Source organism: Bemisia tabaci, chromosome 10, assembly GCF_918797505.1.
Source record: "Bemisia tabaci chromosome 10, PGI_BMITA_v3".
In the NCBI taxonomy this organism is placed as follows: domain Eukaryota; kingdom Metazoa; phylum Arthropoda; class Insecta; order Hemiptera; family Aleyrodidae; genus Bemisia; species Bemisia tabaci.
Window position 1 is genome coordinate 34370706 of NC_092802.1, and position 20215 is coordinate 34390920.

At 36.8% G+C, this 20215-nt stretch overlaps 2 protein-coding genes across 2 annotated transcripts; one reads left to right on the top strand and one right to left on the bottom strand.

The window, feature by feature from the left end:
• On the top strand, positions 1-12411 carry CCT4 (chaperonin containing TCP1 subunit 4). The gene is made up of 11 exons (XM_019052391.2): positions 1-248; positions 1951-2003; positions 2952-3041; positions 3964-4215; positions 4907-5002; positions 6146-6307; positions 6922-7158; positions 8792-9030; positions 9727-9825; positions 10492-10741; positions 12260-12411. Exons 1-11 carry the CDS (start codon positions 140-142, stop codon positions 12275-12277), a joined length of 1605 nt encoding a protein of 534 aa, XP_018907936.1. The 5' UTR covers positions 1-139; the 3' UTR covers positions 12278-12411.
• A 532-nt stretch (positions 12412-12943) lies between these two features.
• On the bottom strand, positions 12944-18538 carry Bka (FCF1 rRNA-processing protein Bka). Its single transcript, XM_019052402.2, has 7 exons — positions 18417-18538; positions 17557-17639; positions 16694-16765; positions 15846-15994; positions 15060-15220; positions 14191-14285; positions 12944-13118 (listed from the first exon to the last, which is right to left on the bottom strand). Exons 1-7 carry the CDS (start codon positions 18417-18419, stop codon positions 13079-13081), a joined length of 603 nt encoding a protein of 200 aa, XP_018907947.1. The 5' UTR covers positions 18420-18538; the 3' UTR covers positions 12944-13078.
• Positions 18539-20215: the final 1677 nt, after the last annotated feature.

Genomic DNA, 20215 nt, shown 5'->3' on the forward strand with positions numbered 1-20215 from the left:
TGTAGATTTTGATGCTTGTTGACAGTCTGAACTCATATTCTCGCATGTCGGCTTCCTTCACCATTTTCAATTATTCTTCTAATCACGTGTGATATTTTACCCGGTTATTTATTGTAATTTTTAACTTAAGCGATCAAAGATGACGGCTTCAAATAGTTCAGGTGATAACAAGCGATCCAAGACTGGCGCATACATTGATAAAAGCAAGCCAAAGGATATTCGAAGCAGTAACATTACAGCTGCCAAAGGTAATCTCGCACCCTTTGTTTTCCACTTATTTCAGATTTAAGACCTTTCTTACTAATTTCTGGGATTGGCGATGAAACTCTTCATTTCAGTTAGACATAACCAGAGGCTAGTTCCTTTTCTAGCAGTTTGCATGCACGGAAGATCGCTGCCGCACCAGAATTCTATACCTTGTCTCTTCTCTTTTCCACCCGTTTTTGTTGTTAATAGAATTGCTCTCACTGACAATGGATTTGAATCTGTGGATGGGAGTGATTCATTCTCCCATGCTGAACAAGTCTGGGAGTTAGCAGATTTCAGAGAAGCTCTCATCTTGCTTCTATGCGAAGGTTGTGATCGAGTTTTTGTTTGAAATAACTGCAGTAATTTGTACCAAAAAATTATCATTACTTGAATTAATTTTCACAAGAAAAGGGTAATCAAAAGAAGCTAGGCTAGGAACTTCATAAAAATTTCTGAAACCTGTCTAGAAATTTTGTCTGATAAGCTGCTATCACACAAGCAGTCCAGGCTGTAAGAACAGCATGATAGCATGCGTTCAGACTTAGCCCGTGAACGTCATTGATTGAACATTCAGACTGCTTGTGTGATAGCGAAAAGAGTCATAAGTGCAGGAATGAAGTTTTGAGAAAATGGGCTCAGAAGCTTCTGACCGAGAAATTTTATCAAAAGAAGCCTCCGCTCTTTGTCAAATTGTCACTGATCATCCGAAAGACTCTTGGAAAATGTATGGATAATTTTACATAAAAAGGATATTTTTCATTTTCATGTTAGGCTGGTATCATACAAGACAGCTGTAAGTGCTATCTTCTGCAAGCTTTCACGGTTGCGTTTTGGACAGACAATAATCACATTTTCAGGTTAGAAATCGGCAGAAGAGGGCGGCACTTTACTTGAAAGCACTGTTTTCATGGCTCACTGGAGGAATTATGTCACTTATTGCAGCCCGATTGTTGAAATTTTGTGTTTGTCAGGTAGACATAGATGACATAGGTCGAAAGGTGGAGCGTGATCGGCTATGTCTTATCGCTGCTTTATCATGCCGTTGTCAGGTGGAATGGACGACATACTGTCAGAGGCTTAAGAGGTACCTTTAGCTTGTTGTGAGTTCCATTCGATAGAGGCTCGACAAAGCAGCGATAAGACATAGCCGACCAATCATGCTCCCCCTTTTTTAACCTATGTCACCTATGTCTACCGGACAAACACAAAATTTCAACAATCAAGCCGCTGCTATCTTGCCTGAAACTACGTCATTTTTTGCGCACTTAAAGCTTTCTCATATGTCTCTTTTTTATACAATTAGATGGATTTTGCTGGTTTAGCTATTTCAGTGATTTCATTGAAAAGAGATGAGATGAATTTTGAAGGAAACTGATTTTCGAAAATTTGACATTTACTGCTCTCCACGCCATCATTGCAGAGCTGTTGTCATACATGGAAACATTGCAACAGTGGTGCCTTGTTACACTAAAAAGTTTCAAGTTATTGAGGCTTACCACTCATACATTGTGACACTCTATCATGACGGAAATACCTAGTGCGCACCGTTGCAAGACAATTAAGATTGTTCAGTAAGCTGAATGATTATGAAATACTTAAGGCATGATTTCAAAGAAAGTATTCCAAGGCAAATCATCATACTTGAAATTTCATTCTCCTGTGTCCCTCTTAGAAAATTGATGTATATTTCATATGTTGCAGCCGTTGCAGATGCTATCAGAACCAGTTTAGGTCCAAGAGGAATGGATAAAATGGTAATCCTCTATGCTGCATTTTTCCCTGCTTTTGTTATTCTTTCCTTCAGAAGGAATGGAACTGCTCCTAGCTCTTTGTCTAATATCTTATTACAAATTTTTTAAGAAATTGATGAGACGGATATTTCTCATGAGATACTATAATTTTGGGAAGCAGAAGCTTTCAATGGGCCTGTTGCAAACTTTTGCTATATCAAAACTAAGATTTGTTTCTTATAGATAATGCCTCAAAAATCACGATGAGCGCATTGGCAAAGTCTGAAATGCACTCATAACTTCACAATCTGCGTAAGAAATTTGCGGTTTTTTGAGCTTCCCGCTTCAAAAACGATACTACGGCACAGGTGAACATTTTGTTAGAGGAGGCGTTCCATCGTCGGCAATATTCATCATGGCCGACGCCAATTCGCCAAAACACGTATGATGAGACGAGCTAACACCTGAGCAGCATTAGACCAGATAACAATCGGCGTGTTTACGTTCATATTTTCCTCGCCCGCCTTGATTGACCCTGAACTCACCTCGAATTACGCGCGGAACTGCGGAAGCGTCGGCCATGATGAACATTGCCGACGATGGAACGACTCCTCTAACAAAATGTTCACCTGTGCCGTAGTATCGTTTTTGAAGCGGGAAGCTCAAAAAAACGCAAATTTCTTACGCAGATTGTGAAGTTATGAGTGCATTTCAGACTTTGCCGATGCGCCCATCGTGATTTTTGAGGCATCATCTGTAGGAAACAACTCTTATATTTGCTCTAGCAAAAGTTTGCAACAGGCCCATTGAAGAGCTTAATCTTTGAAGCTGAATATTATTTTGCCCTAATGATTTAACTTTGAAATATTAATTAAATTTAACAACTTCGTTTTGAGGTACAACTGCCATTTCTGTCTCAGTAATTTAGCCCATTACTTTTTCTGCTCATTCAAATTTTGATTCATTTCTCAGATCCAAGCTGCCAATGGAGAAGTCACCATTACAAATGACGGAGCTACCATTCTGAAGCAGATGAGTCTTATGCACCCCGCCGCGAAAATGGTGCGTAAACCCTTCTTGCCCTCTCTTACAACTTTGAGCAAATTACCTCTAATTTTTGGTTGTTTCCTTGTTCTAATTCCAGGGTGTCTAGCTACTATTAAATGTCTGGGAAATCAAGAAAACTGTCAGGGAATCTGCATGAAAATTCGGCATGTCGGGGGATTTTATTTTGCAAGCAATTTTCGTGTCAGGGAAATCGAAAAACACGAATTTTTCTGCAAATTTTACTCTCACTGAGATTTCTACCAGAATTTCTGCTGATGCCTTATAAATTTCAAAAATGAGGCAAAAATATCTCGCACAAGTTTAAGCACCCTTATTTTGCTCTAACTGTTACATTATATTTGTTTTTTTTCTTTTTTGTCAGGGGAATATCAGGGAATCATTTTTTTCACCTTTCAAGAAATTTCATATTTTTTCCTGGTTTTTTGCCGTTTTTGTCAGGGAAATGGGTGGGATTTTTTTTTCCCCCAGAAAATTGCTAGACACCCTGAATTTAAGTTTTACAAAAATCAAAACATATCTTTCAGTGGATGATGGTGTGGAATAGAGGCTGATCTGAAAAGAGCACTTAGAGCATGAAATAGCTCTTTAACTTATGTCAGACTTTGAGATGTGTACGAAATTCTCTGGACCCGTAATCACCTTGGGAAAAGCTCATGAAAAGGGATTTCAGTGTTTTTGTTCAAGAAGTTCAAGTCTTAGAAATTGTGAAAAGTGTTCAAAAATTTTAGACCAAGTACTAATATCTCTGATTTTAATCATTGCTTTCAAACTCATGGTTGCAGGACAGTAGTTTGTCGCAATTTAATTTTCTCCCTGCTCCAAAGCACAAGAAACTTATATCTCTGTGAATAGTGTACCGCACTCTGTATTCTAAACGCCTTCTCAATTTTAAAATGTTCGGGTTTTGTTTTTTCAGTTAGTGGAACTGTCCAAAGCTCAAGATATTGAAGCAGGAGATGGAACAACCAGTGTAGTTGTCGTTGCCGGAAGCTTGTTGGAGGCAGCAGAGAAGCTTCTTGCCAAGGGAATCCACCCCACTGTCATTTCAGATGCTTTTCAAAAGGCTGCGCAGCAGTGTGTCAAATTTTTGGCAGAGATGGCCAAGAAAGTTGACCTTAGTGACAAAGAAAATTTAATCAAGAGCGCATCTACCTCTCTAAACTCCAAAGTAAGAACATATCTTATCTCAAATGATTGTTTCAATGCGTAAGGTGGATTCAGGACTCGTAGTTCCACACATTGCGGCTAGTTTGATGTACCGACTACTAATCGAACAGCTTCAACCCAAATCAACTGAACGAAGCCAGACAATGACTAAATTCCTCTTATGTTGTTTTTTTTTTTTTTTTTTTTAATTATTTTTTATTTTTTGTAGGTAAATTCTACCTTTGCTTCTGAGATATTTTAAGACATGTGTCTCTGTCTCATGGAATTGACATGTATTTCTAACATAACTTGAATAAAATTCAAATTTAGTCATTTATTGAAATTTTAGTAATTCGCAGAGCTATGGATTTACCTCAAAGATTTCAATCTTACGCCGAAATTACAGAAACTAGAAAATTACTTCAGTGAGGTTACTTTCAAACATCAAAATTCGATCTTCAAACCATAAAAATTTAACCAGAAAGTTTTAAAGTTATAAAATAAGTCTTGAATAAAATTTTTTGTCTTCCAAGTGGTGCTCGCACTGCGACACATCTCCTGCAACTTGCAAAATAGCTCTCAAGCTAGCTTCACTCGAATTTAAATAAAATGTTTACTGTCATTTTCTGACAATCATTTTTTTACTAAAATTTTTACTGTCATGTTTGTCATTTTCAATATTTTACGGTCCCTACGTTTCCTCTCAATTCCAGGTTGTGTCCCAGCAGTCTTCTCTGTTAGCTCCTCTTGCTGTAGATGCAGTTCTCAAAGTTGTCGATCCAGCCCGCGATTCCAATGTTGATTTAAAGGTAAATGTAATAACTTAACCGTGTTTTTTTTTTTTTTTTTTTTTTTTTTGTCACTTTGCAGTCTGAATATAAGAAATGATACTCTTTATTTTTTCTTTGATTTAGTTTTTTCTTACTCAACTTGGTAAAAAAATTTTTATTTTTTTCCCTAAAATAACGAGGAAGAGGGTGCATGATAGTTAGGGACCATAGTCAGTGTTGAATTTTTCTGAAACTCTAAGTACAGGTATCCCTGGCTTATGCCTTAAAATTTTTTCACAATTTTTCATGTCCTTTAAGTTAAGACTTCAGATAAAACCATCTGTTATAACAAAGAACTCATTTGTTCCTCTCTTGTCTAAAAGAAATGAGAAAAAAAAAGTCTGTGTATTAGACATGACATGATAGTAATGTATATATGTATGTACTTTTTGCTGTGGAAACCTTTAAGAACCTCAGTTTTTCCATCACACACAAGTTTTTCAGAAATTTAAGTTTTCTGAGAAAGGAAGGTCATTCTTCCTCAAGAAATTGGTCCTGAAAGCTATATTAGAGCTTCTCTGGTGAAGTACTGAGATGAAAGAAGAAGGCTGACTTCAAAAATTTGAATTTCTGTCGATGCTCTAAATTTTTTCTGCATTAACAGGGATACCTACAAATTTTGACCTAAATCAAAAGAATACAATCAATCAAATCTATTCTCTTCTTGACCGCAAAATGTTAACCTTAAATGGCAGCAGTACCATATTCAACCTTCTCACCTTCAATTCATAGTATCTCTTATTTGTTCTGGAAACAGCGGGCTGATTATTGAAATTGATAGACAAAACGATAGACAAAGAAGACATAGAGAGTAAGAAGCGGTCCTATAGGTGGAAACGGGTGGCTCTTATAGACTAAGGGAGAAAATGATGTACTAATTATCGGGTTTCTCATGGGTTGCCGTTAGTTAGTCTATCACCTACCTCCTTTGTCTATTGCAACCACCTGCTTCCACCAATAGGATCCCTTCATATCCCTTTTGTCTTCTTTGTCTATGCCTATGTCTATCAATTTCAATAATCAGCCCGCAGGTTGGCATATATGACCTGGATTCTCTTGCGTAAAATGAAAACTCAGATCCTGGCTCCTATATTCTGATATTTTTCTTTAAATGTCTTTCAGGATATCAAAGTTATTCCAAAGCTAGGAGGAACAGTTGAAGACACAGAACTTATTGAAGGACTTGTTTTTACTCAAAAAGCGGCCAACATCAATGGCCCAAAACGCGTTGAAAAAGCAAAAATTGGTCTTATACAGTTCTGTATCTCTCCACCTAAGACAGACGTAAGTACCCAGCATCATCTTGAGCTTGTACATCTTATTTTAAAATGATGAGAAAATATTGTGGCAGTGAATTACGCATGTTTACAGCCAAAATGAGGCAAGGATCTTCAATGACAATGGTCATTGCACTTTTAGGGCTGAATCCTTTATCACCCCCTTTTAATTTCCTCTTTCTTTTCATTTTTCTTTTCCGTCCCTTTTTTTAAAAATGTCCTCGAAGCAAAAAAATATTTTCTCTCAAAGACTCAAATGATACTTGGTGATTCTTTTCTGACTACATAATAGGAAAAGTGGCATATAGTAGCCATCCAAAACGCTCGAAAAATTTCCTGAGAAGTTGTAATTATCGATGAACAGTCAGAATTTTTTCACAATAGTTATTGGTACCGTTTTAGCAAAAATTTCCTAAATGGTCATGCAATCTTTATATCACATAATTGGACAGATTTTCTATTCCTGTAATAGAACAAGTCAGTTACGAATACTTTTAATTGTATGTTAACGCAAAGAAATTTTACGGATAAAATGATTCAGCTTTGAAAAAAGCAAAACAAGTTTTATCATTCAATATACAATGTAAAACTAATGATGCATTTCTCTCATTTGTTCCACAGATGGACCACAACGTCATTGTCTCAGATTATGCAGCCATGGATAGGGTACTCAAGGAAGAAAGGGCATACATATTGAACATCGTTAAGCAGATCAAGAAAAGTGGATGCAATGTTCTCCTTGTCCAGAAATCTATCTTGCGAGATGCCCTTAGCGATTTAGCGATACATTTCTTGGACAAAATTAAAGTCATGGTTGTCAAAGATGTTGAACGTGAAGATATTGAATTTGTTTGCAAAGTGAGTTAACTACAAAAGTAGCTTTTTTCCCCCACTAGCTCTCTAAATCAAGGCACCGACAGGCTCTCAAGGTTAAGGAAAATAAAACGAAATAACTATACTACAGCATAAGGGAGTTTCCTCTGTATCACCTAGTGCAAAAAACATTCTAAAATTGCTCTTTGAGCAGAGTGTCTACCAGTCTGTAAAGTCCGGAAAAAGTACGCATTTTTTAAGCTCGGTCCGTAAGTACCTTAAAAGTACATAAACCTCGCGGAAGGTCCGTAATTTTTCGCATTTTGCGCTGCGCGTTCAGTTCGATCGCCTAATAGTTATGCAACCCTCTGTGCATTGTCCATCAGGCGTATTAGTGCAATGTCAGCCCGTAAGAGCGCGGTTGTTGTAGAGGAGCGGAATAAGGCATTTCCCTAGATTTGACGGAAACAGCCGAAAAGGCCACAGGAATAGCCGAAGTAAAGCACGCGGCAGTGCCAATATCGAAGAATTGCAATACATATCGAAAAGGTACTTAAAAAGTACTTAATTTTTCCTCAAGGCGAGGTACTTAAATTTTTCCCTAAGTACCTAAATAGTACTGAAAAAGTACTTATTTTATTTTTGTGGATCTCAGTAGACACCCTGTTTGAGGCTTTTCTGAAAGATTGAGAGCTAAATCATGGGATTGTAAAGAAACACTGATCAATTTTCCCAGCGCTGGTGCTAGCTTTTATAAATAATTCATCAAATGCTTGTAAAATCATGAGAAGTGCAAATTATGGTTTGAAACTTCGACAAATTATTATCCTCGAGAGCATTAGAAAGCAAACAGCATCAGAAAGAATATTTTTTTTAATACCAAATGGTTTTTTTGCTGCTCAGAACAGTTTTCGTTTCTCTTGTAAGTGCCTTCATGCCTTATTTAATCGTATTTAATTAACAAAAATCGTTAGTGCCTCTTAATTATGGTTAAAAATTTGAAGGAAAAAAATGGTGATTCCAGTCAAAGTCGGTTTCATCTAAGTAATCTCACTGCAAAGGTTGTGTTAGGAATCAGCTAAAATTTGTGTTAACTTTAAAGCAAACTGAACTAAAAAAAGCCGACAACAACATTTAAGTGTAATGCAAAGAAGTTATCCACTTTATCCACACATCGTTCTACGGAAACTATCTTTAACCATGATTCATGTTCTGAGTGGACGAAGGAAAGTTCAACCATTTCAATACAGCCTGGGGGCGTTTTTCCCTCATGATACCATGCTGCAGCTGTTGCACCCATACTTTTTTTTCCTTCTACAATTATTCCTATGCTGCCATGCTAAAGAAGAACGCCGTGAGAGTCTTCAGACGTTGCCAAACCTCATTTACACAAATCTTGAATTTTCCAGAAAATTTGTAGATACTTTTGCTCCAAATTTTCAGAGAATTTTGTTCGTAATTTGATCTACAGTGTCTACAAGTTTCAGTGAAAAATATGCATAACTATCCGCAAACGTAATTATTTTCTGAGAGTAAATTTGGAAATATTCTAATGTTCATACTGCGCTTTTCCTCAGCACTACAGTGTGGCAGCCCAGTCTTATGAAATTCTGTCGAGTTTTACTCTTTATTATTGAATCCTGGGAAGTCCATTAAATAAGCTTATTGATGTTTTCAGACGTTAAACTGCAGGCCAATTGCCAGTTTGGATCACTTTTTGCCGGAGCACCTCGCTACCGCAGAGTTGGTGGAAGAAGTAGCAACTGGGAACAGCCGTTTTGTCAAAATTACTGGAATTCACAATCCTGGCCGCACAGTGACAGTTCTCGTTCGTGGAAGCAACAAGTTAGTCCTAGAGGAAGCAGAGCGGTCACTCCATGATGCTCTCTGCGTTATCAGATGTCTTGTCAAAAACAGGTATTGCTTCAGTTGGATTCAGTCTATACTAAGGTGTATCCTTTTTTTTTTTTTTTGTTTATTGGCTTATATTTCGTCAGGAACCTAGAGCCATCAAGGGATTGGCACATCTATGCTCCAGAATTTTTAAATTTTCAGGGATTAAGGCCGAGTAGAATCTGTTTCAGCAGATCCACTCGTCAGTTCTGTGAAAATTTGACGCCACCACTGGGATTCGAACCCGGAACCTATTGACCTAGCAAACGCGCTGACCACTAGGCCAACAATGTTTATGCTTTTTATTTTTCAATGTCTCTTTGGTAAAGTAAGTCCCCTCCCCCCTCACAAAAAGAAACTATGTGTATGCAATTATTCCTTGAAAAAATGTTCACACTCAGGTAATTTGACTTAACCAAATACCAATTACAAACATACATTTGCAAGAACTTCCTCGAATTTGATATCTCGTCCCTCAGTGCTCATGCTGCTGCACAGAATGGTACAGTTTTTCTAATGAAGTCTCTGATAAGACAATTTTTGTCTTTTCAAAGACTACTTTTGTGTTCCAGGGCTTTGTAGCGGCCGTTTTCATCCCTAAATTGCTCAGATTTAACTCTAACGAATATGATTTATCTCTGTGTAAATTTACCCAACTGTCAATCCAGAATAACCTGATTTTGCGAATTCTACATATTTTCCATCTTGTTTTTGTTTCAGGGCTTTGATCGCAGGTGGTGGTGCTCCTGAAATCGAACTCAGTTTGAAATTGTCCAAGTATGCCCAAACCGTATCTGGTGTTGATGCCTATTGTTTCAGGTCAGTTTAAAACCTATATTTGCTACATGTAGATAATATAGTCGATGGGGAATCTTAAAATCCATGGCCTCGTTTTTATTACAAGGAATTTTAGAATGGTTTAGCTGCGAGTGTCACAAAATCATAATTTGACAATTTGAGACTATCAAGCAGCAAATAAGGTTAAACATCACCACGTTCAAACTGTTCTTCTTTGAAGTCAACCGCTCGACATTCGGATGGATTCTCATCTTTTCTCGACATTTTTCATCGTTTTGCACACTTCTATGCTGCTGCGCACTAATTAATCATGAAAAATGGCATTTCTCAGTCTTAAAATGATCGGTAAAAAATGTGATCCATAGACGCATCATCATGGGCACCTTGCATTAAGTATCATTTAGTCATTTTTGCGCATTTTTCACAGAAACTTTCTTAGTGTTCAAATGACCTCTTTTTCCCCTTATTCTGTGACAAATGTAGAAAAGTTGGAAGCGCTTACAGGCATTTCAACTTTCTTGTAATGACTGAATAATTCAATATTAGCATAGAATTCATGAATTTCTGGATAATGAAGCTGTAGTTATGCACCCAACTGACCTCTTGACTACACTCCATTTTGTGCTTTCAACATCCGTTATAATAGTAGTCTATCTTCTATCTCCAAGCTTGTCTGATTATTTTCAGAGCGTTCGCCCAAGCCTTAGAAGTTATTCCATCAACCTTAGCCGAAAACGCTGGGTTAAATCCAATTGCAACCGTCACAGAACTTCGTAACTGGCATGAGCAGGGACTGACAGAAGCTGGTATCAATGTCAGACAAGGAAAAATCACCAATATCTTAGAGGAAAATGTTGTTCAACCTTTGTTAGTCTCAACAAGTGCTATCAATTTGGCCTCTGAAACCGTGCGAAGTATTCTCAAGATTGACGATATTGTAAGTATTGGCATTAAATTTCAGTCATCCTCTAAGAAATAAAACGTGTCAAGTATATCATGAAAATTTTGTCGGTGAAATTTTTCATCCAGTCAAGAACTCAAGAGTCAATTTCTAGAGGTAAAAAATAAATTTTGTAAAAAGTGTCGCTGGGAATTTTTTAGGGCTGTGCGAGTACTCGAATTTCGAGTCGAGTCGAGCCGAGTATCGAGTACTCGATTCGGCTCGAAAGTTAGGTTAGGTTCGAGCGAGTACTCGAACTCGGCTCGAGTGTCAACAACACGAGTTTTTTCGAGTATTTTTCGAGGTTTTTTGAGCCGGAAACGCCGAAAGAGTCCAACTTCCAAATATTTCAATCATACTTCAACTAACGTTAGTTTTGCCATCATTTTACGATTGAATAACATCAGAGTCTCGTCGGCAAATTTCTACCATCCGCAGCGCCAACACGCTACCGCCCGGCGATTTCCTGCCGCCCGCGGTTTGTAAATACACGGAGTCATATGAGCGCATTTATGCGCGCGACCAACTTCAACCTGCGGCGGCGACCGCTGCTTGGAAGACTGAAAGTGAGCACGTGTTTTGGACCTTTTGCGCTCCAGATAAACGGTGTCGCGGCGGCAGAAAAAAGGTGCTGCGGCTACAAAAAATGGATCGCGCGATTCCAAAAAACGTCGCGGCGACAACTGCCGCCGGCGACACGGCGACACGAATTGCGTGCATAAATGGGCTCTAAAGCCTTCACTTGTGCCGCCCGAAGTTCCTTTGATGTACGCCGCAGATTAAATCACGTTTTAAAACTCGAAATTACTCGAACTCGACTCGAGCTCGACTCGGCTTGAGGGTCATTTTCAAAGCTCGAAAAAGCTCGAACTCGGCTCGACTTGGTGAAAAAATACTCGAACTCGGCTCGAACCCAAAAAACCAGGCTCGCACAGCCCTAGAATTTTTTTTAGAAAGTCATCTTTCGTCGCGACCAATATGATAAGCTCGGAGAGAAGTATTTTGGTTGAGAGGAGGCTATAAAATGATTGTCCTATAATGTTTTAAAGCAAGTGAAATTAAGAGTTTTTATACTGAAGATGCTGGACTGGGTGAAAAATCACATGGATAAAATGCCGGTCATTATATACAACTTTGCTTCGGCCAGTAATTGTAGTCTTGACCAAATCAAGTATTTTGTCTATTTTCTAGGAATGATTGAATAATCACTCAGGATCACAAGATTGCTGAAAGTTCACAACTATTTTAACATTTTGTGGAATCTAGGAGTGTTTTTTTACATGAGTCTTCTCAAAATTTTTGCAAGAAACTTATTCATGAGTATGTGTAATTTCTTAAATTGTCTAATGTTCAGCTTGATTAAATATTTCTCTCCCAAATTTTCTGATCAAGAATCTTTTTCAATGGAAAATTTTATTTCAGTTTAGAGTTGAACAGGGAAAAGATGAGCTCAATTCCTACTAGTTCTATATTGTCTATGCCTTGTGACTAATTTCATGGTTTTCTTTGTTACAGGTCAACACAATGCAGTAACCACATCTCGCTTTTTTGTTACTTTTATTACTATCCTCATTTAATTTCCTAATTTAAGCTTAAGTCACACTTTACAAAGTTTTATATTTATGAATGTGCATTTTCTAACAATAAAAAAAATTGTCCTTGAGAAATTTTTGTTTTTTGTCTTGTCTTTAAGCTTTGAAAAACTGGCTTTAAAGCTGTATAAGTATTACGTTAAGCATTTTTATGAACTTTTCGTCTTTCCTTTTGAAAGGTACCTGTAAGGTAACCTATCTCCCCCGCTTTTTAGATTTCTATAGTCTGGCCTAATGCTCTCTCCCCCCCCCCTCATTTTGTAGAAAATAACGAAAAAAAGCCTGTAAAGTAGCTAGAAAAAATCACTTTTATTCGATTTCTTTTCACTTTCTTATATAAGTAGGAGACTACGTGAAACTGGGCTTGAACCCCTTCCTCTCCTTCCATCGTAAGGCCCTGTCAGACGAGCCCAAACCCACTTTCCTTCTTTAGTAGCTTAAATGATACCGGGACTGCCCCTTTTATACAAATTTTGCAAATTCCAAATTTTGGCAAAGTAAGTAGATTATTCAGACCTCAAAATTTTCTTGTCCTCAAGAAATACAAAAACATAGGTACATTTTAGTTTGATTGGATTTTTAAAATGGCAAAAAAATAACAGTTGGATGAAAATTAGGTAATTGCTTGGTTTAATTAAAATAAAACATGATATTTACAGTGTACAAAATTAAATAGATACAAACTATTCCTTTTTAATATTTTTTGAAGTTCAGAAGATTCGTTTAATGATCCTGTACTGATCTAGGCAGAGTACGCATCCGGCATTCTTTCAATGGCATACCTGGAAATATAAGAGTTCATACATTAGAAACATTACATGTGAAAGATCTCAAATCGTCAGTTGATGAAAGATCGTTTATTGCCTGACTGAATAATGTCATAGCTTGAACACCTGCATATATCTTAGCAATATACAAACATTTATCAGAATTATGTGCAAAGTAAAAGGCAAGAAGTTTTTGGAAAAAAATTACTCATCATAGAAAAATTATTGTGTGAACTTCGAGTTGCGTGTTTCACACATATGTACGATTGTCCTGTTTTTCATGAGGTTTTACAGAGGATAGTAGAAAAAATGCTGAGCACTTTAGAAGTGTGCAAGATCAAAACATAAGGTGACATTCCATATTCCCCATAAAATTCAAATTGAGTGAGGAATCTGTTCCTAACTTTAACTAGAGGGGAGCCAAGAGTCGTTTCTTTTAAAAATAGCTTGAAAATGACAATGAGCTTGTTGGCAAAATTTGAATTCACTCCTAGCCTCATAATATGCTTAAGCAGATGAGTACATTGTTTAGCTTCCCGCTTCAAGAATTAGACAACAGCAGAGACATAGTTTGATACGGATTAGTCATCTTCGCCTCATAATTTTACGCCAAACTGAAAATGGTTGCTGTCATGTAACACAGTTTCTCAACACAACGAAGCAACACGAACATTTCTTATTTAATAAATTTTGGACAGGAAGAAAGTAAAGATGTTGTATGAGATACGTTTGTGATGTTGTTTGTTTTCAGTTGAGAAACTGTGTCACTCGACAACACCCATTTTGAGTTTTGCAAGGGGTTATAAATTATGCCTTCTCTTTTCAGTAGTATGCATCGCCATTTTTGAGCCATTCTCATAGGAAACAATTTGCTCTAGCTGAGGCTTGCAATAGATGTTTTCATACTTTTAAAAGGGAGGTGAAAATAAAAAACAGTGCCATTTGAGACAGACGCAGAGATTGTTGAAAAGCTTCACACTGCCTGCATTTGCGCACATTTTTTTCCTTCAAACTAATAATTTCTGAATCACCGTTCAAGTTTATTGCATGAATAAAGAAATAAAATGAAGTAAAAGAAAATACAAACCTATGCTGTGAGATATACATTATTGGAACTCCAGGAATTTTCCGGATTTTCCTTTTCAAGTCTTTATCACAGGTTGCAACAATGTAACACTTATGCTGGAAATAAAAACGAACAGAATTATGTATTTAATTATGTTCCTTAGTCCAAAACTTGGACTAATGAGCCAAACGTTTACAGTGACTCTCGGCTAAAGACTAAGGACATCATCGTTTGTTCAGATTATGAGATCTTAATTTTTCCATAGGAACTGGACAGTGTTCAAAAAAAATATTAATCTGATGAGCCTGAGAATATAAGCATTCTGATGAAACTCACGGCTCATCAAAATTAGTAAATTACAACATTATCATGACAAAGGTGAAAGGAAATTAGGTCATTCTTGTTTTCTGTTGTTGTTTTCTGTCCTAAGGACATTCTGACTACTTGGACATTCTCATTTCTGGACATATACGTCTTCAGACATTTTTTTTCGAACATTTCACCCGATCACCGGCATGGTCTAATGAAAGCCAACAGTTACAAATTTGAATTATTAACCTCTGGGTTTGATTGAATAAATAAAAACTGAAGAGATCCATTTTATAAAGATGAGAGTGGACGATATAAATTTCCATATGAAATGAACCTGTGAAGAACGTCCTTCAGATTGTTTCCCAGATAATTGAAACATCTCTAAGTCAAGACATACCACACTTCTCCGATTTTTTCTCTTTGAATAAAAAACTAGAAATGCCTGACATCAGAAATGCACGGCAAAAAAGCACGGAAATGTTGGCCATCAGATGTGTAGAGTGATTGGAACGTAAAAATTGAAGCTTCTGTCTCTTTTCATATATACATCCACAGCAATTCATTTGAATGAAACTTACCTGCGTCACTCTTTGAACCAAGCAGTCATCAGCATAGGTCCCTTTGTGCAGACAAGTTATTCTTTCAAACCGTGGATCATTGATTATCTTCAAAGCGACAAGATATTTTCGTCCTAATTTCTCCAGCTCACCAACAACACAGTCTGTAATGTATGGTATACCTGAAAGAGACAAGAATTTAGAAAAATAATGATTAACAGAAAGGAATAACTGTTTGGTTATCGTTCTAACATTACCACACCAGAGGAACTGTTTGGTTTTGATGTTGAGTGCAATGTCATTTTCGACTTCCACGATCTAATTGTAGTACCCACGCTCAACAGCAGTGTTGTAATAGCAGCAGAATGTGATACTACATAATACACTCTGCCATTATGGACCCAGTACCCTCTGGAAATTCCTGCTGAAATTCGCTCCAGAAACCAGACTCCATAATTTTCTTTCCATTAAAAAATGTATGAATGTCGGAAAGAATACAATCTTACTCTATAGTATAAAATCATAAGGGTGCCGTGTCATGCTAAGGGTGTAACGCTAATCATGTCACAAACCGGTTTCTCCTCCACTCCCCGCTCCCCTCCTGCCGAGCACGCTCACATGCTTCCCGCCGTCTCGAAACCGGGTTTTCCCTAACTCTTAATGACCTTTTAACAATCTCACGATATCTGCACATCAGCGGTGCTTCATGCCTCTGGGGGGCTGGATCGCGGAGCGCCCAGGGGACGCAGCCCCCTAGTATTATGTTATTTGAAAAGAAAAAAAATATTCTGATAAAGGCATACTTACATTTAGCATAAAGGCAGTCCATCATGCTCTGAATGATGTCAAGTTTGTTTTTTATTGAGAAGTTGATAAAGTTGGTATCCAATAGTATATGATACGGAGGTCCTAATTGTGTGTTGTATTGGAAGAACAGTGCTGAGGAATATTGAGGCCTGCAACGAGAATTAAGAGCTTTTTAGAACACATCATTGTGAATTATAATAAAATGTAAAAATAACACAGATTATTGCCTTGTTTGAGTGCTTACTATTGACAAATATTTAAAAAAATACTAACTTAAAAATGTCACTCCCGAGACTCTTGCACTCTGGCTGAAGACTAGATCTTTTTACAATCATTTGTAGTTTGATAGCTGAGCAAAGCTATGAGATGCGAAAGGTTGCAATGCTAAATATCTCTTGCAATTCGACATTCCTGCCTTTCTGAAAATTTTAGAATTGCCTCACTTTGGACACTTAAGAACTCTACAATTTTCATGATTTCTACTAAGAAGTTATGAATTTTTTTACGTATCCTAATTTTTGCTTCACGCTTTCTGTACCTAATTTTCAAATCGCAAGAATAGGCATTTTTAATGCACCCCTGGCCAACCAATCCGCCGTTGAACTTATATCCGCCTAACAAACACAAAATTTAGAAAATCGGCTTGCTGGTTGAAATAACCCTGCCATTTGTAAAACTCCATGTTTCCCATGAGTCATGTGAGAATGGAGTATTACCTTTTGTCAGCAAAATGTTCATGTTTGATGCTTTTTAACTTCATTTCTGTAAACTGCGATCATGTTCTTTTTCATGGCGATGAATAAAATAGGGGCCAGCTCTGTAATTTAGGTTACTCATGGATTACTTACGCTTCATGAACTTTCATTTCCTCTGGATCTTCTCTTCTCTTTTTCTTAGGAGGTCCTCGGTCAGATTCTTTTCTGTAATAAAAGATAAAAAAAATTGTTTGATACTACAATAATGGAAGTGGTAGTAAGCATGAAAAACCACAAACTTTCAAAAAGTCTCCCGAGAACTGGGTTGTACAGCATTACTGCTGCGCTAAGTAAAATCGCTGTATGAGCATTCAAATGTTGCCAAATTTTCTATCAGAAAATATTGAATTTTGAAAAAAATTGTTGTGAAACGTGTTTTTCTTTGAAATTTTTAGACTTTTAAGATCAAATCACAAACAAAATCTTCTGAATAATCGGTGAAGAAATATTGAAAATCTTCTGAATAATCGGTGAAGAAATATTCACAAATTTGCCTGAAAATTTGTGATTTGTCAAAGGAAATTCGGCAACACCTGATGGCTCATATGTCGTTCTTGCTTAGCACCGTAGATTACCAATTAGAGGACAGAAACCTTTGTTTAAGTTCACCTTCTGACTACACGAAGTGAGCTGCAAGAAGTTGAACGCCTCTCATGAAGAATATGTTTCATTTGAGCGAACTGTAAAATACATGAATTTTGATTTTTCTCACAATTATTAGAATTGAACTGACGAATAGCCGGCAAACATAGGGGACAGCAAAAATACTAGTAGGACATTGGTTTGCACAAGAGTGCTTCTTAGTCCACGTGGTTTGCAGATACTCATTCGGGTGTTAAAAGGGTAATTCACCGAGCGGCAGCCAAATATTCAATCTGTAAAGGCATATTTCAAAACATGGGGAATTGAAAGTAAGCATTGAGTTACCATAAAAAATTGGAGAAGAGAAAACTTACATGCGTGAGTCACTGGTACTGATCATTTTCTTCATGACGGCAAATTTTTGCTGAGCAAAACGTTTGGCTTTCTTGGTTTTCCCCTGAGCAAAAACAAAGCAAAACTCATAAGAACTGAAGACTCAAAAACTGACTGGATAAAGACTTAAAAACTGCAATACGAACTCAAGTTATCCGTCCAAACTTCAGAGAGATGGCGAGAGAAAAATACAAGGAAAAGATGAAAATAAGGCCTCAAATCTATGGTGCAATGGGACTCAACTATCAAGGCCTTGAATTATTAGCAGATTGAAGGTACAAGAACTTTAGTGTAAGGAACATAAGACTCTAAGTTATCATAAAATCAATTGAGTCCATTACAGTCATAAAGAGATTTGATTACTCAATTTTAATCCACAGAAACATGCCCTGCGGCACCATTGCAAATTTGCAGGCTGGGAGAGTGGCCCCCGTTGAAGGTTGTTTTGGTATGAACTTGAGTGACTGATATGCAGATATACAGCTGATACCACTGTTATAAAGCTAAGCATAGAAACGAGGCACTAACACCTACTATCCAAGAAAATAGAAGAGAAGTGGCAACCGTTGACTAAAAGTTGTCAGTAGAGTTATACTTTCCCTCGTCTCAAATAAATGGATGGATTATTCTTGAGGGAATTAAAATCATTCCAAACGATTGATTGAACGGCTGTATGGATTTTTACATCAAATGGGATACTGGGAATAAGGGCAACAAGGTTTTGAAGCTCTCCTTTGCATGAGCGTGATGAGTACATTGTGTCTTTTGAAGTCTTCTCAAGTGAAGTCTTTTGAAGCTAATTTCTTACAACGAAAACATTCTTCCGAAAACAAGTACATACCATTTTGTGACTTTTTCATAAAGATTAAGAGGAGTATAGAGTGTTGCAGTTGAAAAAATCTCACTAAAGTTCAAGTCCACATGTTCAAAACTTTCGAAGTTCAAGAATAACATAACCTGCAAAAGTAAACAAAACACATCAACGGTCGCACTACCATGCTCACCAACCAACAACAAGTTTCATTGGTCGCGACTTTCGGCTGAAAGTTGGCGTTTGCCAATGAGCGAAATGTGAGGGAAATTCAGAAAACGCGCGCGGTGTTCAAATTGACGCATCCGATTTGACCCTGCCATCAAGGATTCTAAAAATGTTTTTATCCTTCAAGATAATCAGTACCTTCCTCATCTCATAAAGTAACAAAAAGATCCTAACTTTAACTAACAATTCTACACATAACCGCCCTGAACTTTTTAATATTCATATCATATCATTCATTTTAATATAAATATTTTTAATAATTCACCCATTTAATTATTAAATGGAGTACTCAAGTTTGATACTGAACGATATACTGAACTCAAAAACCCTCCCCCTCTGCGTCCAAAATTGCTTCAAAAAGTCAAAAGAAAAGAAAAAAAAATCCGAAAATTGGTCACATAAATTGATATTGCTTAGAGCAGATGGAGAAATAAAAGTATTAAAGTTGAGATGAGAGCAACAGTATTGACAACTCAGATTATTTGTTAAAAGATATGTGAAATTGCAATTTCGAGCTTCGCTTAAAACACCCTTCGCTAACGATTTTAACAATAAGAGAGAAATATCCGATCTCTTTTTTAGGCATTGAGTAGTAATTGAAGGGCGAAATCTCAATTAAAAAATATTTTCGAATATACAATGAAATAAAACAACACACGATTTTATAGGTATGTTAGGTGACTCAGCATCAGGATTGATTATTGAACTTTGCGTTTTATTAATAGAATTCTGTGAGGAAAAGAGTTTTTACCCTTTTTGATTAGGTACTAAACTGTTCAGCAGGCTGATCATTGAAATTTATAGACAACGCTATTGACAAAGAAGACAAAAGGGATATGGAGGGATCCTATTGGTGGAAGTAGGTGGTTGCAATGGACAAAGGAGGTAAAGTAATAGACTGATGGCAACCCACGAAAAACCCTAAAGTTAGTCCATTATTTTCTCTCTTTGTCTATACAGGAACCACCCGTTTCAACCAATTTGATTGCTTCATCCTCCCTATGTCTTCTTTATCTATCAATTTCAATAATCAGCCTGTAGTTAAGAATTTGTATTGTTAACGTGGGGAAAAAAAAACTTACCATAGACTGAATCTTGACTACCTTCAATTCCAAAATAATTATTTAGCTTCTGATGAATGCTCCGCAAACTTTTAACTTTTAATGGTTCACCACAGACAATTTATCAGGCAAGTATAGGTACAAAGAAAGGAACTTATGAAAGGCAGAGAGGAAAACTAATTGATACAGTGTAGAAGAAATTTAATCATCTGAAACAAAACAAATTGAGCTTCAACAAAAAATAAAAGAATTTGATCCATGAAAATCACAGTATGAGAAGGCACAAATATATTCACTGTAATACACTGAATTCTATTCTATTAAGAAAATTAATGATAAGAGAAACACACACGAACACAAAGAGGATTGCGAAAAATTGGCATGAATACTTACAAACGTCACTTAACACCTATTACAGCATGCTGCGTTAGATACACAGTAAAAATAATGTTTAACACAAATTATATTGAAGTATGTTTTATTGGAAGCACAAATAGTTGAATTGAGTAAAGCAAAACCATCGAGATTTATAAAATTCCT

Excerpts from the sequence above, each read along its gene's own strand:
- Bka (XM_019052402.2), bottom strand. Across the intron at positions 15,995-16,693 it reads GAAATGAAAGTTCATGAAGC|GCCTCAATATTCCTCAGCAC; the intron begins GTAAGTAATCCA and ends TTCTCGTTGCAG. Across the intron at positions 13,119-14,190 it reads ATGTATATCTCACAGCATAG|GTATGCCATTGAAAGAATGC; the intron begins GTTTGTATTTTC and ends TTATATTTCCAG.
- CCT4 (XM_019052391.2), top strand. The coding sequence starts at position 140 with ATGACGGCTTCAAATAGTTCAGGTGATAACAAGCGATCCAAGACTGGC. Across the intron at positions 249-1,950 it reads TAACATTACAGCTGCCAAAG|CCGTTGCAGATGCTATCAGA; the intron begins GTAATCTCGCAC and ends CATATGTTGCAG. Across the intron at positions 9,826-10,491 it reads GTTGATGCCTATTGTTTCAG|AGCGTTCGCCCAAGCCTTAG; the intron begins GTCAGTTTAAAA and ends GATTATTTTCAG.